The following is a 27,793-nucleotide window of genomic DNA, read 5'->3' on the forward strand; positions in this document are numbered from 1 at the left end:
AACAATAGAGCAAGTCCTGCACCAACGGTCTGTCCTGTTTCACTATCAAGGGAATCCCACATGAACTTCCCGAATTATTTGCCACCCCTAGAAGCAAGAACACCGAATGGATTCGCGAAATCGTCTACTCTGTTGTCCGTGAAGGAATAGAAAAGATGTATTAGACAAGGCAAACCGATGTCGGTTCCATCACCAGCGTCATCAATGATGAGGTCTAGCAGGTGCTGCATGCCCATCGTTTTCCACCGATGCCGGTTGATTCAGAAACGGCTCTTGTGTTTGAATAATTTGTGAGGTTTGACGTCCCAAAACCACCTTATGATTATGAGACGCCGTAGTGGAGGGCTCCGGAAATTTCGACCACCTGGGGTTCTTTTACGTGCATCCAAATCTGAGTACACGGGCCTACAACATTTCCGCCTCCATCGGAAATGCAGCCGCCACAGCCGGGATTTGATCCCGCGACCAGCGGGTCAGCAGCCGAGTACCTTAGCCACTAGACCACCGTGGCGGGGCAAACGGCTCTTGTGTCTACTGACGATCGCCGCTTTACGTACGCGCAAGCCGTGCGATCTGCCACGCCTCTTTCTAGTACAGGAGTGCCGACCCAGACAATGCCCTCACTTGGGTTTCAGTCAGCGCACGCTGGTTTGAACTTCGATGGTCGCAAAGCACCCACACACAATTCTGACCTCTGGCGTACATCTGACAGACGACCCCTTTGCTACCATTGCAGTGAGGCTGGTCACATTTACCGCGCATGTCGATAGCGGCAACTTGGACTGCGTGGGTTTGCCATTAATTCACCTCGTCCCCAAATTGGTCAAAGGCCAAAAAAAAAAATCATAGAGTATCTCATGCAGCAGTGTGCACCTTTTACACGACGGCAATCGCAGTCACCATCTTCGAGGAGACGCACAGCCACTGGGTGACATTTCAAGGTGACGGCACTGGGACACTCCCTGGGACCTTGTAGGGAAAACTGAAGGCAGCGGCCTTCGGGGGCAAGGTTGCTGGGGCTCAAAGTGCGGAAGACCTCCCATGACCCTTGCGCGCAATGCCGAAGGCATTTTGTCAGAGATTGAGCGCAGTACTGAAGAAACGCTGACACCCACATCTCAATACAGTGAACGAATGCCACTCGACATAGCTGAGCTCATTGAAAGTTTTCAGGTGAATGCCTCAGTGGACACTGGTGCCGACTATTCGATTATCAGAGGGGGGCTAGCAAAAGCTCTCAGGAAAGTGATTACGATGTGGAACAAAACGCATATTCAAACAGCTGAAGGACAGGTTGTAACACTGCTGGGTCCCTGTTTGGCAAGAGTGAAAATTCGTGCGTCGTTTGTAGTCTCCCGCCTCGTTCTCCACAGCAGTTCACATTAGCTGATTCTCGGCATGGACTTCCTTCGAGAATATGGCGCCATCATAAAACTCAGTGAGCGCATCGTAACCTTTTCGACTCAACGGGCAACAGATCAAGACCCTGATAACTGTTGTAGACCTGTGCTGCGTGTTGCTCACGCCAGTGTCACTGCCACCTTGAGCGATTGTTCCTATTGAAGTCAGTTGCGAAGACCTCCGAGACGGTGACGTGGTGGCCGAAAGCAACCCATCCCGTCTGCTGCTCCAAGGTGCATGCACCGCCCAAAGTGTTGTGCGTGTTCGTGACGGACAGTCACAGATACTAGTTACGAATTTCAACTACAAACACCAGCATCTTTTTCACGGAACCACCGTAGCCTATAGAGACTCTGCTGCTGTCGTCACTGGGTGCTTCGCGTCCAAGAAAACGAATGACGATGCGAAATTTCTAGACGACATGGACGTTAATTCGACGCTGTCAGACGAGAGGAAAGCTGCACCTCATGACCTTTAAGGGAGTTTGAATCTTGCTTCGTCTCTTCTTCTAAAGTCCGTCAAACACACCTCACGAAGCATTGAATTACTACCAACGATAACGTCCACCCCATCTGGCAGCAACCTTACCACGTTGCTGCCAAAGAACAGACACAAGTAAAGGAGATGCTGGACGACGGCGTTATTCAACCATCTAGCAGCACTTGGTCCTCGCCAGTCGTTCCAGTGAAGGAGAAAAATGGAACGCTACAATTCTGTACTGACTACAGGAAGCTAAGTAGTGTCCCGAAAAAAGAAGTCGACTCGCTACCACAGGTCGATGACTCTCTCGACAGGTCACGACGCGCAATGTATTTTTTGTCCATCGATCTAAAGAGTGCCTATTGGCAGATTCAAGTTGATAAACGAGACTGAAAAAAAAAAAAAAGAGTTTGTAACTCTAGTCGGACTTTCAGAATTCGGAGTTCTTCCCTTCGGCCTCTGTTCTGCGCCAGCCACTTTTTAAAGGATGATGAATCTCGTTCTCGCTGATTTGAAGTGGCAAAACTGCTTTGTTTACCTGGATGATGTTTGTCACCATTTTCGAGAGCTTCGAAGAACATCGGAAGAACCTAAGAAAGGTTCTGGAAGCCATTTTCATAGCTGAACTAGCACTAAAACCCAAAAAATGCCATTTCAGCTATGAAGAGCTGAAATTTCTTGGACATGTCATTAATGCGGATGGAGAGCGGACTGATCCAAACAAAACTGCTGCCATCGCCTCTTTTCCTGTTCCATCAGATAAAAGAGCAGTATGGCGTTTTTTCGGCTTTTGCACGTATTACCACCGATTTATCGCCAACATCTCGAAGATAGCTCAAACTCTTACGCCACTCACCCGAGATGACGTGCCCTTTACTTGGACCCCAGAGCAAGAAACAGCGTTCACAGAGATACGGCAGGCCTCGCCGCAGTGGTCTAGTGGCTAAGAAACTCTGCTGCATACGAACAAGTCACAGGACCAAATCCTGGCTGCGGCGGCTGCATTTTTAATAAAGGCAAAAATGCTGTAAGCCGGTGTGTTCAGATTTGGGCGCACTTTAAAGAACCCCAGGTGGTCAGAATTTCTGGAGACCTCCCTTACGATGTCTCTCATAATCATATGGTGGTTTTGGGATGTTGAACCCCACATATGAATCAAGAGCTACAGCACGAAATGCAAACAGCCCTTGTTCTTGCCCATTTGGATGAGGACATTGCTACAGAAATTCACACAGATCCCAGCAATGTCTGACTTAGCGCTGTACTGGTACAACGACATGTCTGCGTTGAGCATGTAATAGCTTATGCCAGTCGTACCCTTTCAGTCGTACCCTTTCGGGGTTCTCATGTGTTCTGGAAATACAAGCCGCGAGCCAGTAAACCTTTGCTCCTCTTCTCTTCTAGTCACTGAGAACTTGTGAAAAGAGGGGCAGCAAGCACATGCTTGCAGAAGTGTTGCCATCATTTGGTGCAAGCCAACTTTGTCGTCTACAGCAGGCTGGGTATCTAGATTGCATCACTAGGTCAGTAGCTAACTCTCTATTGAAATCAGTCAAGAAGTCGCACAAGGAGCAAAAGCAGCAAAAATCCTAGAATGAAAATGGGATGTTTCGCAGGACTGCAGCGATACTGTACTTTCACGACGTCTCCCATCGTCTAAAAAAGATTGGGGTGGTGAAAGTGGTTTTTACAGCCCCCCGAAGGTTGTCTCTTTGCAAAATATAAAAAAAAATTGTGAAGGAAACAAGTGCGTGCATAAGTAAGCACAGAAACAAATTTGTGGATCACATTATAAAAGTTGTGTACGCGATCCCACTCACATGTGGAGAGAAATACGTAGGCCGGACGGGCAAGAGCCTAAACGAAAGACTGCGGGAGCACAACAAATCGTACAAATTGGTGCAAGGCCACTCAGGCTTGCATTGTAGAGATTGCAGATGCCAGCCAGATTTCCGTGAAACTAAGGTGATAGCTAGGCATAATAATCAGATAACAGGGGAAATAATTGAGGGATCCAAGATTATCTGCCTGGAAGATAACTGCGTCAGTATGTCTTTTTTGGCACATGATGTAGTATGGCAAATGATGCATCTTAACCCGTAATGCAAGATGTGCGATAGGTGCATAAGTGATAGGTACCTTGGCATGACTTGTCATTTCAATGGTACAGCATGAAAATTTTTTGCGATTAATTTTTTTAAACCTTTTTTTGTAACCACGAAACGCGATTGCATAAAAGCATCATGTGTCTGTCCAATAAACTCAGTTAAAAGTTTGCACTTGTGTCTGTCTAGTCCATCACGCCAAGTGTTCCTTTTTTGAATGATTCTCGTGGTGCCGCACTCAACCATTACTTTTGGTAGTGCCAGGTGGCGCCCTCTGAACAGGTCCATTCGTTTAAAACGAGTGTAGGCATCGTGCATGGCCGGCTCAGACAAAACACTGAGTTTGGAGGTAGTGCAGCTCGAGTACAAGCGGTGGTGCTGTTACAGCCATGATAGGAGACGAATTATGTGTATCCGTAAACGGCATCCTCACAAGGTTGACCCCGATACTGAATAAAGATAGAAACCATGTTGCTGTTAGGTCACTCCGTCAGCATTTTGATATCCACATGTCCGCCGCTTATGCATCATATGGCGCTTTAGGCCCCACGCCGCCCCTTTTAGCTCAGAAACCGGCTTTGCTGCATTCCTGCTCCTGCCTGGCTGCAGGCAATCATTTCCCCACTGACGCTGTTGATAAAATCCAAGGTTCGACGCAACTATGTATGGTCCACACAGCAGTGTTTAAGCGGTTGGCCAAGGGTCACATGCTGCACTATCCACCGAAGTAGCACAAAACCACCAAGCAAGTCTTTCCAGCACTGACTATTGGTCGCCCTATTGACGCGTTAGGAAAAAATCAATGTACTGACTCATGACTTCTTCGCAGTACCTTTAAATTCTGTTGCGTTGCAACCACAGCGTAACAACTGCGACAACATCGTCGAGCTCTTAGCAGTTCTATTAAAACTTTGCCCCATTGCTGCACATGTTGCGATGGAGTCCATGGCTTTTTTAGACAAAATTGGACAGCTTGCACACCAACGCCTTCAAATACACGCAGGCACACAACAAAGAAGTGAGAAACATGATGCCGCCAGGCACGCAACAGCCGGTACACAGGCTTTACTTCGACATTCTCAATATGTAGCTAGTGCCTCACTAGGCATGCACTTGCTGAACTGGTGCTGCATGACTGGAACTGGAACAAGCAGTGCAAAGCAAATCGAACAGGCCTATAATGGTTAGCGCGGTGGTGCCAGCAGAGATGCTTGGTGGCGATTTTAGGTGGCTGCAGAGAAAAAACTGGAGAGTCTTTTTGCAACGTGGATTTGACTGTTGTCTACTGACAGGGTCCCCCGGGGTGTGGCAACCGCGGGTCGTACCACGTGGGTCCCTAGCGGCAAGTCAAACATCAACGGTGCGCTGCCTTCGTGTTACCTTGTTTGCTGTTATATTGATCGAGTGCATTGGAATATTGTATTAAGGTTGTATTAGCGAGTTCATTATTAGTGATGTACAGTCAAACACCGATATATCGAACACGAAGGCACACGTAAATTAATTCGATATATATGAAAAAGTTTAATATAAAGAAATAGAGGCCCCAAAAGCTTACTTGTAGCAGATCATCAACTACAATAGATACATTCAAGAATGAAAATTGATTCCGCACACACGCCGAAACAGAATGATTTATTTGAGAGCAAAAAAATCCCTTATCTTGGCCTGCTTCTTCCTTTTTGAAACAAAAACGCTAGTCTCAATCTTATCAAGGCTGTTCAGGTGCGACAACACGGTTCCCTGCCCATGGCCGACACAACGGCGAAAAATGCCGAACGCTGCCGCCATTTCAGCTGTGGAGTACGCGCGTTTAGTCAGAGCCTTGTCCAGACAATCCTCGTCACATGAGCTGTCGGCCTGGGCATCCTGGATCTCTGCAACTGCCGCTACTATGTCCTCGTCAGCGAGGCTTTTAACTGCCTGGACATTGCAGTCCACTTTCATGAAGTCATTCGCAGACACTTCGTATGGAACAGCAGCTGGGAAGCGGTACGACAACTCTTGAAACACGTCATTTATGCGCTCGTCGTCGTCTTCACGGGTTTTCGCAAGTTCTGCTATCTCGAAGCCTGCCTTGCGGAAGCAGTTGACCACTGTGTCAGTCTTCACGTCTCGCCAGGCATTGAAGATCTCAATGAGAGAAAACTTTGCAGAGATTTCTGGCCACTCCTTCGTCATTCACTGCTGGATGTCCTGGCTTCTGCCAGCTTCACTTTCGCCAGAATTGGTTTTACCAACGATGTTGTTGCGCTGCTTAAATCGATGAAAACACGCCGGTGTTGTCGGCGAAGTTGTTTCACTGAGTGCAGTGGCAAACCATTTGGCTTTGGCGATCAGCATTGGGCCATCCGCCAGAACGTTCTTCGCACGCACTTCTAAAAACCAGGCATAGAGTGCTCTTACTACATTCCCGTGGGCAGAAGCGCGCACGTGACAGGCTCCCGACATTTGCTGCTCTGCCACCTTTGCCTTGATATCTGCTTTGTTCTTCAACAAAGTACCCAGAGTGCCCCGTGGCATCCCAAAGTCGTCCACGACGGTCGAACATTTTTCGCCTGCCTAAACACGCTGAATAGTTTTCAACTTCGTCACAAAGTCAAGGATCTTGCGCTTCTTGACACTAGCCATAGCTACACGAGAAGTCGGAAATTCAAGGAATCCGCAGCGGCTTTGTACACCATGCATGCAAAAGAGAAATGCTGCACATGCGGTGGTACGTTGGCGGCTCGACAATTGATTGAGTGATTCTTGAAAGGAGGAAAGAAGGCACCTAATTTCTGTCTGCGTCTTGGGCAACCCTGAGCAGTGCAAAAAAGTGTACGCGAGGCAACGGCCACCTGTGAGGGCAACAGCAAAAGGTACGAGCCCAGCTGTGGTTGGCTGATCAAAACTCACGAAACACCAACGAAAAAAATTTTAAAAAAAAGGTGAAAGGAGGAGGACGTCGGGTTCTTCATTCCTGCTCTCCAGGTCAACGGGTACGCAGAGAAAGCATGAGAGAGAGAAAGAAAAAGAAAACAGCCGTTCCGCAAGTTTGAGAATGTGCAGTTTGAGCTCTCTTGCCCTTACCTTTTTTCGAGTGTTCTGGGTTTTGGTGGAGGTGTGGTGCCGCGCGAAGCTCGCCGGGCGCTGCAAGTGCGAAAACCCGCCTTCCAACTCGCGCGTGGAGCCGCGCTAGTGCAGAGATTGCGGGGCGCGGCATTGGATATATTCGAAGGGGGGTAAAAATACCTTTTGATATAGACGTGCAAATTTCTATACTTATACATAGAAATTTTAAGGGGATAACTTAGAAGTTCGATATACCCAATAGTTCGATATAATCGTGTTCGACTGCATTTGATTCTGCTGACTATATCGTCAATGTAAAAGTAGTTTAATAAAGGTTTTTGTTTAATATGGGTCTCACTGCATCTGCTGTGTCCGTTCGTTCAGAGAGTGGCGTGCTCTATTCCGAGACCCCACAACGCAAAAGTAGTTGTACCTTTTCTCTCACCTCTTGGTGAAAGAAAAGTTGTATTTCTTCTACCATCAATGCCTAGATGTGTGGTGCTTATGTACTTAGTAGTGCTCTACAATATAGTCGCGGTGAACTAGAAGTGTAGTGGCAAGTGCTCTTCCAGAGCACCGCAACTGTCGCAGCAGGAAAAGCTGACATAAGTGCGACATTTAAAAATAAAATTAAAAAGAAATCCTCTGCTGCGGTAGCCCCATTTTGGGAGATTCGAGATAGCATTCATACAACTGGGAGATCAGGTCAAAATTCCGAAGAGTTGGCAGGTATGTATGCGGGACTTGGGTTAGAGCAGATCGATATGTGGGGTTTAACGTCCTAAAACCATCATATGATTATGAGAAGCGCCATAGTGGAGGGCTCCGGAAGTTCCGACCACCTGGGGTTCTTCAACATGCACCCAAATCTGAGAACACGGGCTTACATCATTATTGCCTCCATCGAAAATGCAGCCGCTGCAGCCGGGATTCGATCCTGCAACCTGCGGGTAAGCAGCAGAGTACCTTAGCCACTAGACAATCGTGGTGGGGTCTGCCGTAGCTCTGTCAATGCTGTATCTTGCTCTGGGGTCCAAGTAAAGGGCATGTCATCTCAGGTGAGCCGCGCAAGAGGTTCAGCTATCTTCCAGAAGTTGGCGATAAAAGGGTGATATTACGTGCACAAGCCGAGGAAGCGCGTCAACATCCTCGTGTTTCTGCCTAGACCTGTACACAATCGTAATGACGAACTCTTGCAATGCAGGCGCGAACTCTACCAAGCGAGATGGCCAGATGAATCTCGAAGATTGGCCAGTCAGCAGAAAAAGTGGTGGTGAGACACCACTTAGAAGGGATGACTCTAGAGGTAGGGGTGGACTTTAGTCGTCGCATACATGACTGCGAGGCATTCTTTCTCTGATGTAGAATAGTTGATCGCTCGAGAAAGGGTACGACTGGTGTAAGCTGTTACATGCACAACGCTGCCATGTCGTTGTACAAGGACAGCGCTAAGTTCGACATTGCTGGGATCTGTGTAAATTTCTGTAGCAACGTCTTCATCCAAATGGCCAAGAACAGGAGCTGTCGAACATTCTCTGCCGTAGCTCTTGATTGATAAGTGGAGTTCAACGTCCCAAAACCACCATATGATTATGAGAGACACCATAGTAGAGGTGTCCGGAAATTTCGACCACCTGGGGTTTTTCGACATGCACCCAAATCTAAGCACACGGGCCTACAGAATTTTTGCCTCCATTGAAAATGCAGCCGCCGCAGCCAGGATTCGATTCCACGACCTGCAGGTCAGTAGCCGAGTACCTTAGCCACTAGACCACCACGGCGGGGCTTGAGTTAGACTTGAACTTAACGTTAATCGTAACTAGTGCCATTTTTGTTTTCTACCCTGATTTTTTTTCTGTGCCTGTTTTGTGTTTTGGTTTGTGTATTTGCAAAATTTGTTGATTCGTTGCCATTTTTCCATGATAAAGTGTGCTTACTGCGCCACTTCTGTCTCCTGACTTCCTTATTGCCATCTGAAATGCGTGACTGCCAGATTTCACAGCAACTCACCAATGGCAAACACATGAGGAGGAAGCACTCCAAGAGATTTTCCTTGATATTTCCCGATTGTCTCTGATGAGTACAAATGGGGCATCTCAAAGTACGGGTTCACAGCTATGAGGATGTTGGCCACATATGTCTGCAAAGCGAGAAAGAAAATTAAAAGCAGGCTGCATAACAATGTGAACATTCTCTGTTGCTAATTAGACACATCCAACATGCCCTAAGGTGGCAGTGAACGAACAGATTAAATGTGGTAGAAGGAGTAAATATTTACATAGATTTTGTCCTTGCTGTAACGAACTTTAATGTTGTTGAAGAGGGTCGCCTCATTCAAATAGATCAGGGCACCTGCATAAAAAGAAATTTGTTAGTAATTATTGTAGGAATACGACCCAAAATTTAATATACAGCGGTGCCAACAAGGAATTATTATTTGGAGCGAATATGAGAGCAGCAGAATGTTCATTTCTGGGCACTTTGGAGCAGATAATTTTGCATTCTAGATTAGACTGCTGAAGCAAGTTGCATTTTACACCAAGACACCCAAATAATTAGTGCTATTGTAGAATTCCTATATAGAGCCACAAATCTTTTGGTACCTTGTAGGTGCAATGAAAAAGTTCTCTTTGAAACACTTGCTGTTATCTCATTCATTAGTGCAGAAGTAAGAGCATCATGCAGTCTTCCACCATTTCATTTACATAAGATAGATCAATATATTTTATGAAAAAATTCAAGAATGGGCAAAATTCCAAGCCCTTGCCACAAATCTGTAGTCTTGATGCTCTTATAATATTGTACTTCATGGCCAACCGCAAAATAGGATCCTAACACAATCAGATGAAAAAAAAAAATCTCTATATAACTGCATGCGCGAGACTCAAAACAAGGAGAACAGTACCTCAAACAACTTTGAGGGCTGGAACCTATTTAGGCTGCATACTTTTTGAAATTGCACACTATTTCACACACCTAACACTCGTACACACGAATGCATATTGTCACGGGTTGTGAGACGAACGAAGGGAGCATACTGGATCTTCAGATGAAACTGTTTATTTAGCCAAACTTGGGCCAAATAAAAGAAAAGTAAGATCACAGCAAGACACTTGCAATGATAGCGGTGAACAGAGCATGGGCCAACAGTCAACTGACAAGCTGCGAAGCGCGTCAACATGTATACATGAGTCGTCGGATATTCCAGCCTTATGACTGGTCGTTGCACAAGCTCTGGAATAATAATCTCGTGTGTTTGCGCATTGCGAGCAGTCTTAAAAGCGTTATCTACAATAATCGCGAACCTTCTCGAACATGAGGTGCAATTTGCGCTGAGCGTTCCTAACAGGTTTTGCGGGTGAAAACTAAATGAAACAACTGTGAAAAATAAATGCGCATGACATTGCCCCCTTCTGAAAAATCATCAGCCCAATGCTTAAAACAAAACACAAGGAAAAAATTCACGGACAGTCAAAATAACAAAATAAGAAAGTACTGTAAGAGGCAAATGCAAGCAATAAAGCACAATAATGAAGAAATAACAAAAAACAACAACATCCTTAGGTTCATTAACAAGCATGAAATGGCTTGAGGCGCACGAAATACAGGACTTCGGATCGCACACGTTGCTGTTGAGAGTTCGTGATGCCACCGGGGACAACCTCGTAGTCAAGTGTGCTGAGACATCGAAGAACTCGGTACGGTCAGAAGTACCATCGCAGAAATTTTTCACTGAGGCCGCATCGGCGTATCGGCGTCCATACGCAAACACGGTCTTCGGGCTGGTATTCCACGAAGCTTAGTCAACGAGTGTAACGGTGGCGGTCAGTCGTCTGCCTAGTCTTGATGAGCAGGTGGGCGAGTTGACGAGCTTCTTCAGCGCGCTGAAGGAATATGGTGACATTGAGGTTTTCTTTGTCAGCGACGTTTGGCAACATAGCGTCAGGCGTCGTGGTTGGGCTCCTTTCATGACCAACTTGTACAGCTTGATCTGCATTGTTTCTTGAACGAACGTGTTGTACGCGAAGGTGACGTAGAGGGTGATGGCCTCCTGGGTCTAGTGTTTGACGTCGACATACATGACCAGCATGTCGGCGATAGTCGTGTTTAGCCGCTCGGTGAGGCCATTGGCCTCTACGTGGTATGCTGTCCTCCATTGGTGACTTGTCTGGCTCTGTGCCAAAGTCGCCCGAGTTAGGTAAGAATTGAATGCCTTCCCACTGTCGGTGATGAGGACCTCTGGGGCACCATGATGCAAGACGAGGTTCTCAGGGAAAAACTTTGCTACCTCGGAGGCACTGCTCTAGGGCAGGGCCATTGCCTCTGCGTAGTGCGTGAGGTAGTCAGTAGCTACGACAATCCATTAGTTCCCATAATTCGACGTAGAGAACAGCCCCAGTAAATCCATGCCTATTTGCTGAAAATAGCCAGCGAGGTGGCTCGAGAAGCCTGGTTGTCCTAGTCAGCAGTGTCGTTGGTCGCTGAGTCTCGGCAGATTCTGGCGTAACGAGTAACATTGGTGGCAAGTTGTGGCCAGTAGTAAATTTCCTGTATTCTTGTGAGCAAGCGAGAGACAGTCGGCGTCACATTGAATTCTTCAAGTCTGAGGCTCCCCCTGCGAGGCGACCAAAAGGGTCTTTCACGTTAGATAGCCAACACAAGGCCTGGTGGTCGCTCACAACTTTGAAAGGTTTGCCGTAGATGTAGGGTAGAAGCTTCGATATAGTCCAGATTATGGCAAGACACTCCTTTTCTGTTTTGGAGTAGTTGGCTTCTGCCTTATATAGTGACCAGCCCGCATAACTGATGAGCCTTCAAGCCCATCAATCTTTTGCACTAGGACGGCTACGAGCCCTCCACTGCTTGCGCTGATGTGGATTTCCTTGTCGACGTACTCATCGCAGTGCGCAAGTATCGGCGGCATCTGCAGGCACCGTTTTACTTCTTAAAATTCTTTTTCTGCGGCGTTTCCCGCTTGAATAAATTTTTATGAGGTTTAGTTTTACAAGGTGGATGCTACGTAACCTGTTGCATCGCACAATAGCATGTCTGTAGAACTCGACGTCAGTCACTAAAAAGGTTGGTGAGTGGCTTGGCAATACGGGCGAAGTTTTTGACGAACCACTTGTAATAGGTGCACAGGCCAAGAAATCAATGCATGGTCTTCTTTTCAATGGCCGGTGAGAAGGTGGCGATGAAAGCTGTTTTCCACGGGCGAACTCTGGACTTGCTGATGACGTGGCTCAGGAACAAGAGCTTCTCGTACGTGAAGTGGCACTTTTCTGGTTTTAGGGCGAGTCCAGAGCTCCTGATTGCTTGAAGGACAGCTTCAAGGCGCCGGAGATCAAGACTGGAGGGATACACGATGTCGTCCAAATACACGAGAGAAGTTTGCCACTTCAATCCAGCCTCTATCCAGTACTGTATCCATAAACGCATCGAAAAAAGTCGCAAGTGCCGAGCAATGACCGAAGGGCATGATCTTAGACTCTAAGAGGCCACCTGGTACAAACGCCGTCTTCTCTCTGCGTCTCTCGTCGACTTCAAATTGCCAATAGCCAGTCTTGAAGTCCATTGACGTAAAATACTGCGCGTTGTGTAGTCGATCCAGGGTGTCTATCGGTGGAAGAGAATAAACATCTTTTTTTGTGACCTTGTTCAGGTGGCACTAATCGACACAGAAACGTAGGGTTCCATCCTTTTTCTTCGCTAACACCACAGGTGACGCTCACGGCCTCAAGTTCTCGCGTCGAAACTGTACGAGCTCTGGCGTAGCGATCTGACACTTCCCTCTGTTATAATGTGATGTTTCACTGCTGGGGTCTACCGAATTTTCGGCGACAGTGAAAAACAGTCTTTGTATTGCAGGAGCAGGGCCTTGAGCTGTTCTTGCATATACTTTGGAAGGCTCCGACTGACGTTGAAAGCTGCATGAGGAGCTTAGTTCCTCAAAGTAGGTTCTGTAGAATCGGCGAGGGTGAAAACTTTAGTGGCTTCCATAATTTCGTTGATGCAGGCGACCGTAGTACCTTTGTTGAGGTGGCTGTATTCATGGCTAAAGATTGTCACCATTACCTTCGCTTTCCCATGACTCAGCTTGGTGATGACTCTTGCAACACAATTCTGGCGGCTAAGGAACAAGTGCTTATTGTCCTTGATGACACCGTCAAAGTCTGTGGGTGTTTCAGTGCCGATGGAAACGATGAAGCTTGAACAAGACAGACTGGTGACTTAATCTTGCAGCGCAATGCATGATTCCTTGGCAGCGCCGTATTGACTTAGGAAGTCCATCCCAAGTATCACACCCCTGAAGCAATGTTGTAAGAATACAAAGCTCGCAGGATAAGTCTGGTTATTGATGGGGATTCTTGCTGTGCAGACTCCAGATGGTGTTAATAAGTTATCTCCAGCGGTCCGAGTTTTTGTGCCCTTGCCATGCAGCCATCACTTTCTTCAACCTCGTTGGCAAAGGCTCACTGATGACGAAATAGTCAGCTCCAGTATCGACGAGAGCAGTGACGTGTGTGAGGGTGCTATTACCTCCTGTAAAGTCGTTTGTGCCTTGTGGTGCACACGTGTCCCGCGGATAAGCCGTGTTTAGGGATAACAGCAATTGAGCTGCAGGTAGCATTGCGCTCGTGAGCATTTGTCACTATTATCATTATCATGGTTAGCGCAATAGTGCCAGCAGCAACGCCTGACGGTGATGCTGGCTAGCGGCACAGAGCGGTGCTCTTTGGCGTGCGGTGGCTGGCGCGAACGGAAGTCTCCCGCGATGGGTCCATAGGTGGACGGCACCGCGGGTTGTTTACCGTGGTGAGTCGAGCATTAGCAGTGCTGCCTTTGCGTTAGCTTGTGTTTGTTCTTATGTTTGAAAGAGTGTAATGGAAGATTGTATAATTAGCGTGTTGTTTAAAAGCGACGTATTCATGCGGCTGACGATATCGTCATTGTAAAGGCTGTTAAATGTCTTGTTTTGTTTGGACAAAAAAAATTAGCTAAACAAGCTTTAACAAAAGATGACTACACATAACCCTAATAATGTCCCTGCGCCACAACCTCGCCGCCGGTCGACATTGCTGCACTGTCGGGCTAGATGACTCCACATTAGTACCGGTCCCGCAACAGTACCGTGGGTGTCAGCACGAGGAACCATCACTCGCGCCGACACATCTGGTTGCGACCAGAACTTGCGAGGGCGCCAGACTGCAAGCAGCAGCGCAGGTTTCAGGCATGTCCACCACCTGATCTCAAAAGGGCGACTCGGTCTAACCTTTCAAGCCAGCTTTCTGGGACCTCGAGTGGCGAACCGCTGAAAGTTGGTGGCTCCTTGGGTTGTCGGAGCAGGATTGGTACTGTCATTGTCACTGTGGTCGACATCAAAGTCTTGGTCTTCCGAGTCTTGTTGGGTAGAAGCTTGTACTGCACTGGTAGAGCTTGTTGCCTGCGGCTAACTCGCTGCTTGTGGCTGGCGTCCATGTTTCCTCCGCGACCTGAGCTGGGTTCACGGCTTGATGGGGGCGTCTGCCACATGAAAGAAGCAACACCTCCACCAGATTTTACGGGGTCGTGTCGTGGATGAAAGGAGCAGACTCGATGTTCAGATCAAACTTTTTATTTGGCCAAACATGTGACCACATAAAAGGAAGGTCAGATTACAGCAAGACACTGACACTGATAGCGGCAAACAGAGTGTCGGCCGTCAGTCAACTGACAAGCGGTGCAGCGCGTTGGCATTTATGCATGTACCGTCAAATATTCCAGCCTTATTATCACTGGTCGTAGCGCAAGCTCTGGAATAACCTCAAGTATTTGCGCCTTGCAAGCAATCTCAACAGAACGATCTACAATAATCAATGAACCTTCTAGAACAATGATGGGCAGTTAGTGCTGAGCATTCATAAGAGGCTTTGTGGGCGAAAACAGAATGGAACAAGAGTGAAAAATAAAACGTGCGTTGCAATATTTATGCACACTACTTGAATATTTTGAAATAATTGTTAGAAAGGGAAAACCACCTGTTTAAAGCATGAAGCCGAAAGAAATAGGGTCCAACTGCCCCATTTCATCCCTTACTTACACATTCATGCGCACATGGTATTATGATTGGCGACATCCATAATGCGGTAATCATGCATAAGGGAAACAGTGGTTCACATACAGTTGTCGTCAACATCCTTGTCCGGGTCCTCTTCAGCAGCATGTACGCTTCTATATGGAGCTGTAATAAGCTGCAAATAAATAAATACGAGCCTCTGATTTGCGATCTAAATATGTCTTATCCACTTTTTATTTATAGTTATTTCAGCTATGGGCTGCACAAAGGTCATGGCTTGATAGGACTACATGAACACCAATCAAGGAATTGTCAATGTGTGTTTGTTTACATCAACGGACCTGAAACTGGTTTCTGCACAGGTTGTTTTAGGCCCCAAAGAGCAGTCAAGGTTCCTTTCTTACTGACACCCAGTTATGTGGACTTGGACAAGAAAAGTGCATTTGTGATTCAATGAGGCCCCTGCCTGCATAAAGTGTCAAGTGACATTTAAAACTCACCATCATTAATCACAAGAAGAAATTCGTGTGGTTTAAGTGGAGACCTGTGGCGGCAGCCAGCCGAATGTAAGTCTTTCATGCGTGCGAGCACAACTCATACGCATATACCCATGCAGAAATAAAGTTAGAAAGCCAAGACACAGAAGATATTGATATTGCTTTTAGGGGCGAAGCTCCTTAGGGCGTGGGCTGTGCGTCCCCTGTAGCCTGTATGTAGCCACCTCTAGTTTAGTTCTTGCAGTGTTCACTAGATGGCGGTACCGTCCCCTGTATGTAGCCACCTCTAGTTTAGTTCTTGCAGTGTTCACTAGATGGCGGTACCGTCTCCTGTATGTAGCCACCTCTCGTTTAGTTCTTGTAGTGTTTACTAGATGGTGGTACTTGTAGCTGATGATGAAAAGATGCAAGATGTTATAAACTAGAAAGCGGTACTTGTAGTTGATGAAAGACGCGAGATCTTATAAAATAGGAATGATGTCACATATGGCGCGTGTCATTGGTTGAAGGCAATCGTTCGATTTAGTGCGGCGACGTACGCTAGGGAAAGCGTTGTAATAAAATCCGTTCGCTGTTGGCGCGCGCTCAGAGTCGCCGGATGGATAAGGCTGCACAGCGGAGAGAGCGCAAGGCGGCAGCAGCGCGCGCTCGCAGACAGAATGCCGATGTGCGAAGGCGCGAGGCAAGGGACATCGCAAGCCATCCATCGTCTAAGAACAAATAAAAGTTGATTTGTGTATATACACACACAGCGTTTCTCACGTCTTTACATGATGATCGACTGGGCGAATTACACGGAAGATTCACAGTTTACCGATGAATCCCTCCGGAGCTTCGCCCATTCATCATCATTCACCCCGTGAATATGCCGTAATTTTTTTTGAATCGCATTTTATGGAGAGCATTATTTGTCTCAAAGCTCCTCAGTTTCTACAAATGCTCTTGGGCTTGGCTTTCACGCAATTAGACGAAAAACTAGGAGAATACTTAAGCTTTGCCTTCAAGAGTACAATGCGATTTCGTAATTGGGCCCCGTGCTCGGCACTTTCTCAACTGCTGGCCTCACTTTTGCCAGCCAGCCATGATGTCACTTGTTTGGCAAGTGCCTGTATTTTGGCCAACAATATAATTTTGTGGTCAGCTGCGCATACAATGGAGATATTACGGCTTTCTTCAGTTTGGCGTTGAAAATCGAACAATTTGCAGCGACTGAAGCTTCGATAAAAGACGGCGCTCCATGAAACACAGGGGGCCATGGCAAAATGGTAGTCCGCAGCTAGCAACTTCTAAGGCAATAAAATACGCACAAGCATAATAGACTTCTATTCATTGGTGAAAAGCGCAGTTTGCTGGTGACTGTGTCGTGTTCCCTGCAAATGGCAGCAGGGTGGCCACCACGCAGTCAGGCTTTCCCAGTGCAAGCCATGCACTGGTATCGTGTCATGCCCTTCCTAATTGGCTGCCAGTGATAAACTCTCCTTTCAAACGCAACCACAAGCTGGACCTTTGATACTAGAACCGCATTTCGCTGTTCCAAAGTCACAACTTGAATACTCACTTAGCGTTCAATTATCGGCCACCGAATGTAATGGTATTAGCGGCGTACAGTTACTCGTATTAGACACGCACTAAGTGCGCAATAACCATGTTTCCAACAGCATACATGCGAACAGTTTTTACAAGAACACGTCATTTTCAAGCATGGCAGGTGTTCATGCACTACAACACTCACAGCCTAGCTATTTGCCCCCCCCCCCCCCTTTTTTGTCATCTCATGTTCAGCTCATGCCTTTCAAAAAAAAAAAAAAAAAGGAAGTGTGACTGAGTGAGGCAATGACATCGTACCGAGAGAATTCGACAGATCTACAAAGCTCCCCAGAGATACCGCTTCTGCCTGGGCTGGGAGATTTCTTGGTTCATTTACTTTAGAAACAAGCAACTTTGTATGCATTACCCAAAAAAAAAAAAAGGTAACCACATAAGTTACTCACTACGCTAACAGTAAAAATCGCGTTACCACCCTACGTTGCCTACAAAATAGGCAACGGCGTACCATTACCGAAGTAAAAATCACTCATGTCTTCTTCTATCATACTCCAAGATCAGAAGTGTGAATCAGTGCATCCTCGCTGCGGGAGCCAGAATAACATTTTAAGAAACCTCGTATTCATGTATATTCGACATGTCATAAAGCATTCATTAAACATGATTCCAGTACCATAATTAATCTAGCTAAGCTAAATGTTGACCCATGAGTTCGTCTCACAGCCACGAAGAAATGTGGATTGTACCTTCCCCTAGAACTGTTTATGACAAATAATCATTGTCCTACAGGCTACCTTACCTGCTAACCATCTTAAACTATGAAGATTTTGATTCTTCATCTAATCAAAATCGTTACACCAAATGCTTTGCCCAGCTCATTTATTTTTCCGAATAGTACATCTCCTGGAATTTCGGTCATTCCTTCTAATTGATTTTTGCTTTTCATGTTCATGCCACGTCATTACTATACATATGTATTTCTTCGCTCTGTTTCAATAACTTTTGTATTACATACTTGATGTCATGTTATACTTGTAAAGATTACTTTGTATTCTACATGTATGAATGTCTGTCGTGTATTGATGTTTCGCCAACTTGTGACCGGGTCGATACCTCGTCAATTATTCGGGCTTTTACTCCCGTGACCTCTTAATCAAAGAAAAGAAATGACGGCTCTGACAAAACAAACTAGCTAGTTCAGGTGAATTACTAATGTAACTAGGAAACTTTGCACAAGATGCCAGACGTATAGGACAGTGGCCTAATGTGCACCGGAGAGTTGGATGTGATGGCGTATAACGTTGTGGCACATGTTAAATCCATTTCTTGTTGTTCCAGAAAGCAGAAATAATATTTTACTATCAACCCTCTCTGCAAAGAAATTATCACTGATCTCAACAAATTTACAGTAATTCTGACAGCTTGCACCTGATAGTGCATCATGAGCGCAGGCGTTGCACGAATTGATTGATTGATATGTGGGGTTTCACGTCCCAAAACCACCATATGATTATGAGACAGGCCGTAGAGAAGGGCTCCGGAAATTTCAACCAGCTGGGGTTCCTTAACGTGCACCCAAATTTGAGCACACGGGCCTACAACATTTTAAACTCCATCAGTGGGATTCGATGCCGCGACCTGCGGGTCCGCAGCCGAGTACCTTAGCCACTAGACTACCGTGGCAGGGCAGCCGTTGCACGAATAAAAAAAAATGGCTAAATTATTTAGCTTGTGGGAAAAAGATATTTGCAGTGTAAATAATTTTCCCCCCTTTAAACTACACAGAACCCGTGAAAATTGCCACTCTTTATGTAAAGGTGTTCAAGAAGAGCCTTGCTTTCCCATGTATCAAACAAATGCTCGGTGACTTGTATTATCAGCAGAAGCAAATTTTGTTATGGAAATGGAACTGATAAACAGCACTATCGTGTTGCAGGAACGACTCCCTGACAAATACAACTAGCAGAATTTCAGCAACAGCTCCATTTCTACATTACCGAAGTAACGTGCTACACCACTGTTACTTATAACGAGTTACTGCCAACACTGTAAATACGACGGGCATTCTTTCACTCGTCACGTTTGTTACGAAGTACCAGACTTCTTGCAGCATAGCTTGCCACATGATATACAGGGCGAGCATCCGCTGGCTCAGGCAGGGTACAATTCGTGAGCGACAACACTGCTAGTGCATCAGATGGAAGTCTATCACTGCTAGTGCATCAGATGGAAGTCTATCGAAGTCTTCCTGGTCTTATTCTGTCTTAAGCAGCATTGTTTCTACAGACAGAAGAGATTCCTCCACTAAGTCAGCCACCCTTGGGACTGTTTAAGAGGCTGAGTTGAGGCATCAAGTTTGCTGCCAGGCGCAATGCAGCGACACTAGGTCTTCTTTTATGTCATTGACATCTTCAGGCACTTCAGAAAAACCCAGCACAAGCACCGATTGACGAAGTAGTTGTAAAGCAGCTACCAACCGTGAAGAATAAAAAATGCAGCGCACCTGAGGAAAGCCTTGGGAAGTGCACCGCTCTCTACCCGCGCCGCTGCCATTAGCGCCTATAGTGGCATTGGCGCTCCAAACGACCTTCTCCAGCAAGTGAAAAGAGTTGCGCTCAACACACCTCTTCATTCTAGCCACCCTAACAAAGGGGTGTGTTGCCCATGCCAGGGGGCCTTAAATGTCTAATCAACCAGCATCGGCTTGACCCCCAGGATCCCTTTTTCCACGGACATGGCTCATCACACCTTCCTACTCTAGCCACCCTACCACAGGGGTGTGTTGCCTCTGCCATGGGGCCTTAAAGATTGTGGAGATAGGTTTGCACAAGGCTTACCTACTATGCGCAATCGTGTAGGGATGCGACGTCCTCCACTGCCGCTGCGTGCGAAGACGTTGCGGCCGGGTTCGTCGTTTTCTCCAGCACGGCGCAAAAACCACGCACGAGGCAGGATAACAACAACGGGTTTATTAACCCAAGATGCAGCACAGTGCGACACTCACGGGCTTGCAGGCCGTATAGGGAACTCTGCAAGACCGAAAAAGTACGCTTGCGTAGGGCGCTACGACTCCCACACAAGGGCCGAAGTCGAACGCTCGAACGAGAAGCTGTCTGCTAAGCAGCGCGTCAATCTCTCGTGGAGGCCTGAGAGCATCTGCCGCGACGAGCGAATCGTCGGGCACAACACAGCTCGTAGGAGAGGAGGATGTCACGCGCGCCCAATGGAAAATCGCGCTGCGTTGTGATGTAGGCCCGCGCAGCGCACCAGCGTAGCGTGCCCGCACATGCCAGCCCGGGAAGCCGACGGTTGACTGGCACAGACTAAGAGGCGCCCTGGCAGCCATCTTGGCGGATTCCAGCGCTTACGCGTGCTCGGGCTATGCCGCCGGCGCGCGTGCGGCAGCTGGGAACGAGGCGCCAGGTAGGAGGGCGCTCTCGATTTCCACATCCCCCCCTCCTAAGACCGAGGCCGCCTTAAAGACGCCGTAATAACAGCATCCACTGACACCGAAAAAACTGAGGTCCAGCTCCGTGCCGTCCACGAGATCGTCGGGCACCCCAGTGTCTTCGTTCGGCGGCGTCTCAGCAGGAGCCTGGGGACGCGGGAGGGCAGCGGACACCTGCAGCAGCGATGGCCGACTTGAATGAAGAGTCCGTGACGAGCGCCGCCACAACCGCCTGATTGGAGTCTGTCGACAGGACCGGAGGGGCGCCGCCAGACTTCGCTCGATGAACCCGCGAACAGAGGTGGGTAGCCTCGTGCACCAGCAGGACACCACAAGGATCGCAGTAGGAGGCCTCAGGAACAGGTGGCATCGAGGCACCTCCGGAAGCGTCGAGCAGGTCCGAAAGGGTGCGTCTACAGAAAGGACGCGGGACGCACTCGGGGTCTACCCCCACCATGACTTTGCGTTGCTTGGACCAGCGACGAGTCGACACGAAGGCGACTGGCGCCTCAGTGCCTTGTTGGAACGTCCACGTAGCGACTTCACGACGTGGCGGTGTCTTGTTAGCCGGGGCGGAGGAGCATTCGACGGAGACGGCATGGACGCGGCCGATGCCTGAGGAACGACCGAGCACGCGGCTGGTCTCCCGGGTTTTTTCTTAGAAGAACGGGTCATCGAGGAGGACCTAACGAATGCTGAGGTGTCGATGAAAAGCAGAAACGCACTGAAAGTGCGGCCCCGAAGGCGCGACAGGCTGGCCCAATAAACAGAGCCGGCTCCGTCGGATTGAAGATTGCGTCAGAATAGGGCGCAGGCTTCCCTTCTCCCGCCGACTACGTGGAAAATACCCAGTGAGAGAGTGAGCCACCGGGAAAAGGGCTTTTCTCTCTCAAGCAGCCAGGAGCACTGGGAACTGGGTGGACATTCCGTGCGCAGCGCGTGTAATGGTGTTACCAGGGAGAAAGCTCGCCAGGTAGCCTTTACTGTTGCTGCTGGATGGGCAATCGCACAGCAGCTATAATCTCCGCTCCCTTACGTTGAGGGGATGACGTCCCGCTACATGCCAGGGGCGAAAATCAGCTTAGGTGCGTTTTTGCAGGTTGTACCGGTGGCAAGGTTTGGAACCAGCCTTATCCCCGCCTCCCTGCAGTTCGGCGACTGCCTCCCCCTCCCCGAAGTCGTTGCTGCGGGCAACGAAAGGTTTGAGGTCGGAGACGTTAAGTGGACCATCGACTGGTCTCCCTTGGGAGTCAGCCAGCTTGTATACCAGGGGCGACACTTTGGTGTGCACTCGGTATGGGCCCAACCACTTGGCCGAAAGGGAGGCCGAGATGCCTTTGGCGGCGTCACTCAAGACGGCACTCAAGGCCTGAGGACGAGATCGCCGACATCGTAACGGACATCCCGATGCGACCGGTCGTATTGAGGCTTCTGACCAGCTCGCGCTTTTGACAGGTTGGAGCGTGCCAGGTCGAGGGCCGTGTTTATCCGTGTTGCTGCGCAAAGGCTGTCAGCAAGGGCTTGAGGTTCCGGTTGATCCGCTCGGTCGGGTTGGCCTGTGGGTGATACGTGGTTGTTTTATGGTGCTTAATGCCAAAGGCAGCACACACATCCACAAACACCTTGGCCGTGAAACAGGACGCACTGTCTGTGATCAACTCCGCCGGAAAGCCAAAGCAGGTAAAGACCTCGGTCAACTTGTCGCAGATTATGCGTGCCGTTAACTTCCGAAGGGGAAACAGTTTGACCCACTTCGTGAAGTGATCTGTGACAGCCAGGAGAAAAACATGGCCTCTTTGGCTTCTTGGGAAATGTCCCATAATGCCACAGGCCGCGACCTGCCAAAGCTGTTGGCTCTCAATCGGCTGCATGAGCCCGGGAGGCTTGCCCCCACGAGGCTTCACGCATTGGCACACGCGGCATGAGCAGGCGTAGTGAAGAGCGTCGCGCTTCATGCCAGGCCAGGTTGCGGAGCGGCACAACTTTCGAAAAGTCTTAAGGCCACTCGCGTGTCCGGCCAACCGCGAGTCGTGGAAATAACCTAGGGTGGCTTTCCCTAGACTTCAAGGTATCATCACCTTGAAAGACTCCTGGGGAGCTTTTTCAGATGGGACGTAGCGCAGGAGAACGCCGTCGGCATCAAGCAGGCACGAGTCCAACGTGCCCGCAGCAAAACCAGCCTGCCTATGGCACTCGGCGCCGACAGCAATACCAGCTGTCTGTTCGCGCCCAGCAGCTTCACCACCACGCTCCACTTGGGAGCTCAGCTCTTTGAGCTCATCAACGATGTGTTGACAATACGGATCGTCCTGCTGTGCCCTGAGCAGCTCCTCTCTGCTAAAGACGATACTGGCGGACGTGACAGGGTCTACCAGGTATGCGTCCTCACCCGAGGCTGTCGACTTGAAAGTCACTTCGCCATCGGAGTTCGCGCCTTTCAACCCTTTAGAGCCAGAGGGCCCAGGGTCTACTTGATGCAATCGCTCTAGGGAGTAACGGACGCAAGTGTCGGACGCCGAAACAGGTGCACGCGACGAGGCGTCAGCCATGACGTTCGAACTCCCTTTTCGGTAGAGCACAACAAAGTTGTACCGCTGCAAGGTCAACGCCCAGCGTGCGAGGCGGCCCGAGGGCTCGCGCAAGCGCTTAAGCCAGGTGAGTGCCATGTGGTCCGTTTCCACCACGAATGGCACGCCGTCGACATAGCAGTCGAACTTCTGGACAGCAAAAACTATAGCGAGACATTCCCTTTCTGTGACGCTATAGTTACGCTCGGCGGCGTTAAGTGACCGGCTCGCAAAGGCGACTGGCCGGAGGACGCCGTCGTGCTCCTGAAGGAGTACCGCGCCGAGACCCAGGTCGCTCGCATCCACTTGGACAACGAACTCTGTTCAGGTCAGGCAGCTTTAACTCGGCTGTGGCCACTAGAGCTTCGGAAAGAGCCTTGAAGGCTTGCTCTTGTTATGGCCACCATCTCCATCGTGCCGACTTTTTCAAGAGTGCAGTCAAGGGCGCTTGGAAGGCTGCACAGTTTGGGATGAACTGTCGATAGTAGTTCACCATGCCCAAAAAACGCCTCAGGCCCTGAATATTTGCCGGCGTCGGGTACTCCACAATTGCACGTACCTTCTCCTCGCACGGCAGAACACGAGTGCTCTGAATGGTAAAGCCTAATAGTGAGATGCGAGTCTCAGCTATTTGAGCTTTCTTCGGGTTCAAAGTCAACCCGGCGGCACGCAACCTCCCGAGGACATCCTCCAAGTGGTGAAGGTGTTCCTCGAACATTCAAGAGAAGATGACGATGTCGTCGAGGTACGCTATGGCGTGTTGCCATTCAGCATCCCCTAGAAGCGGTCTATCAATCTCTGGAACGTAGCTGCAGCTTCAGAACAGCCAAACGGCATGCCGGTAAACTCGTACAAACCTCTGTGAGAGGTGAACGCAGTTTTCTCTGCGTCAGCCGGCTCCATCTGAACTTGTAGGTAACCATGGCTAGCATCCAAGGTGAAGTTGCAAGCACCGCCTAGGGCAGCCACAATCGATTCAACACTGGGCATAGGATAAGCATCCTTCCTCGTGACCTCGTTCAGCCGGCGGTAGTCCACACAGAGCCGGTGAGAGCCGTCTCTTTTGGGGACCATTACCACCGGTGAACCCCAAGGACTGTTTGAGCGTTAGACAACTCCGGTCTCAATCAACTCATCCAGTGCCTGGTCAATTGCTTTCCTCTTTGCCGCACTAACGGGGCGAGGATTGCATTTCCACGGTTGTGCCTCACTTGTGTCAATCCGGTGCCTCACCAGAGAGGTGCAACCCGGGCGTTCCTTGAACGTGTCGCTGAAACGTGTCAACAGCGACGACAGGCGTGCTTTTTCACGTTTCGACAAGCTGTCCGGCAAAGGCGGCAGCGAGCCATTCGAGTTGCTGCTTAGCGGGGGGGGGGGGTCGCTCGCATAACCGAGACCTCGTTCACCGCGGCAGCATTATGCTCAAGGGAATCCGCCGCGCCTGCCAAAGGACCAGTCTTGGCATCGGAGGGGGAGACGCGGGCTGCGGGTGCAATGCTTGGTCTACTTTCCTCCTTCTTCCGCATGGTGTCCAGCGACTTACTGGCAGCCGAGATCACGGGAGGTGCAGCGAAAGGCCGTAGGGCTCCGGAAGGGCCATCCCTCCATCGAGCAAGCTTGGTGGCCGACGAGCTGGTACCACCTCGCCGCTTGGGCTGTCAGCGACACGGGCAAAACAGAGCCAAGCATAATGTTGTCGCTCAGCCGCGTAGCCTGCTGATAGCGGTGCAGCACCTCGAGGTACTCTGTGGCACTGATGCGGTCCGAATAACCGCTGTACTCAGGCCAAGGTACCCTTAAGCTACTCGTATCGCTTGGCTGAGGGGACTCGGGGTCTCCCTTTAAAGCAGAAGGCTGCGAGCGCACCGCTTCCAACAGAACATTTAGGAGCAGCGCCGCAGTTGCATGCAGCGGTGATTGCTCCGAGGCAGGCGCGGCCGTAACAGGTGCACGCGCCTGTTCCTCAACATGTGCGTCCAACCGAAAAGGGCCAGTACACGGCATGGAGGAGGGTAGGGTTTGCGCTCCGACTGGTGCTTGAGGCCTCACGCAACTGGCAAACGGGTCGACAGCGGAGCACGGTGGCCCACATCCGTCAAAAGCGTCGCCCACGCGAGTCTCAGGCCAGCGAGCGTCGGTGAACCCGGTGACGTTGTCGGTTAAGCGAGCAGGCTCGCGAACGACATCGTCAACCCTTTGCGCTCGCGACCACGACGGGTCAGTAAACGCGTTCCCGCCAACACCTGAGTGCCCCCGGTAAGAAGGACTGGGTGCGGCAATTTGAGCTGTCAACCGTGCTGCTGACGGGGAAAGGCCAGCGAGCGGAGACTGCGCCAGAACGGGCCCGTAAGCGTGTGAGTCTCGAACAGCTGATACAGCCCGTTACTGGCTTGGCTAGGACTGTGGTCCTCGTTCAAGCGACTCGCATCACCGTAGGGGGCTCCGAAAAAAGGATCTCTCCCGGTGAACGAAAGCAGAGGGTCGCCGAGAGGGCCGTACCCCGTGCTGTTGCAGCCGTCCGCCTCGAACGAGATCAAGTCCGTCGCCACAGGATCGAACAGGAACGAGCGCCTCGAAGGGGTCTGTCTGAAGCCATGCCGAAACCAAGTTGGCCGCCAGTTATGTGGAGATAGGTTTGCACAAGGCTTACCTACTATGCGCAACCGTGTAGGGATGCGACGTCCTCCACTGCCGCTGCGTGCGAAGACGTTGCGGCCGGGTTCGTCATTTTCTCCGGCACGGCGCAGAAACCACGCACGAGGCAGGATAACAACAACAACGGGTTTATTAACCCAAGTTGCAGCACAGTGCGACACTCACGGGCTTGCAGGCCGTATAGGGAACTCCGCAAGACCGAGCCAGTACGCTTGCCTAGGGCGCTACGACTCCCGCACAAGGGCCGAAGTCGAACGCTCGAACGAGAAGCCGCCTGCTAAGCAGCGCGTCAACCTCTCGTGGAGGCCCGAGAGCATCTGCCGCGACGAGGCGGGCACAACACAGCTCGTAGGAGAGGAGGATGTCACGCGCGCCCAATGGGAAATGGCGCTGCGTTGTGACGTCGGCCCGCGCAGCGCACCAACGTAGCGTGCCCGGACATGCCAGCGCGGGAAGAAGCCGCCGGTTGACTGGCCCAGACCAAGAGGCGCCCTGGCAGCCATCTTGGCGAATTCCGGCGCTTATGCGCGCCCGAGCTACGCCGCCGGCGCGCGTGCGGCAGCTGGTAACGAGGCGCCAGGTAGGAGGGCGCTCTCGATTCCCACAAGACCTAATCAACCAGCATCGACTTGACCCCCAGGATCCCTTTTTCCCCGAACACGGTTCATCACATTTTCCCATTCTAGCCATCCCATCAAAGGGGTGTGTTGCCTCTGCCATGGGGCCTTAAAGATCAAATCAACCAGCATCGGCTTGACCCCCCAGGATCCCTTTTTCCTCGTACATGGCTTATCACACCTCGACATTCTAGCCACCCTACCAAAGGGGTGTGTTGCCTCCGCCAGGGGGCCTTAAAGGGCCACTCACCAGGTTTGACAATTTTGAGCTGACAAGCGCAACGCGTAGACGAGGCGTTCATGATCACGTCTGCCAAAATTTTCAACGCTACGCACTGCGAGAATGGGTCAAATTTCAAGATGAAAGCTGCTCGCCCTCCCCTCTACTGGCGCTCGCGTAGAGAATAAGAGCATGACGTGGGCGTAGGAATGGCCCTACGTACACGGCACTGCGGTCACGTTGGTCCTCTACGTAGACGACCCTGCTCTGACGTTGTCAAATGTATACCACGTGACATGGCAAAAATTATTTAACACAACATGCGTATTTTATGTATTTGTTTGTTTAAGCGATGAATAAAACTTGAAATAAATAATGAGACAAAATCAAAAATTGTGCACGTTTTTCTTACTTTTTTTCCCCGTGAAATGCTACGAGATGCGGGGTAATGTGCCAACGTTTCACATTCTATCGGGTTCCCGCGGTCAGCGCATTGAGCAGACGACCGCCGTGAAACGCTCCTACGCGTTCGCGCACTCATTGTGCTCATCTACTCTTCCGCATCTAAGCCAGCGATTCCAAACAATCCCGCAGAAACAGGCAGAAGACCACAAAATAACGCTGGTCAACAAAGCAACGCCGCTCGCGCGCACGGGGGCTGGGCTTGTTTAGGCACGTCATGCCAACGTCAGCTCTTAGTCGGATGCCGGAGAGGGTGGGGAAGAGGTTTTGCTTGCGAAGGCTACGCGGAGGAGCGGCAAGGGTTTCGAGCTCGTCTCCTCTTACCCTCGTTTTGTGCCGCTTCAAAAAACCTGTTTTCTCCGCTCATAATGAACAGATTCGAAAAATTTTTGTGGCAAAATGTTCCTCATCGAACACCCAACAAATTCCACAGTCTAACTAAAATACGGTATGGGGCCTGGTGAGTGGCCCTTAAAAAATCTAATCACCCGGCATTGGCTTGACCCCCAGGATCCCCTTTTCCTCGGACACTGCTCAGCCATGCACAGCTAGGCGTGAGTGGAAATCGAAACCCTGCCCCCCCCCCTCCCCCGTTAGCTTGGGTTCGCTGTGTCGCTACGCACCAAATGCCTTTGCCCAGATGCCCTTGCGAATGTTCGAACTTCAAATAACTTCTAATAGTATAT

The 27,793-nt window shown here is 49.7% G+C and overlaps 1 protein-coding gene across 2 annotated transcripts in view; it reads right to left on the reverse strand.

Moving 5' to 3' along the window:
* jar (Myosin heavy chain 95F jaguar) overlaps window positions 1–27,793 on the reverse strand; it is a 255,795-nt gene that overhangs the window by 211,523 nt on the left and 16,479 nt on the right. For both annotated transcript variants that reach the window (XR_012895116.1, XM_037426322.2), the window contains exons 3-5: window positions 15,202–15,271; window positions 9,319–9,392; window positions 9,051–9,180 (exon numbers count right to left, since the gene is read on the reverse strand). Coding sequence is in view for 1 of the 2 variants with exons in the window: in XM_037426322.2 (XP_037282219.1) it covers window positions 9,051–9,180; window positions 9,319–9,392; window positions 15,202–15,271 (274 nt within the window). In the remaining variant the exon portion in view is untranslated. The remainder of the gene's footprint in view (window positions 1–9,050; window positions 9,181–9,318; window positions 9,393–15,201; window positions 15,272–27,793) is intronic.

Source organism: Rhipicephalus microplus, chromosome 5 (assembly GCF_043290135.1).
Source record: "Rhipicephalus microplus isolate Deutch F79 chromosome 5, USDA_Rmic, whole genome shotgun sequence".
Taxonomy (NCBI): domain Eukaryota; kingdom Metazoa; phylum Arthropoda; class Arachnida; order Ixodida; family Ixodidae; genus Rhipicephalus; species Rhipicephalus microplus.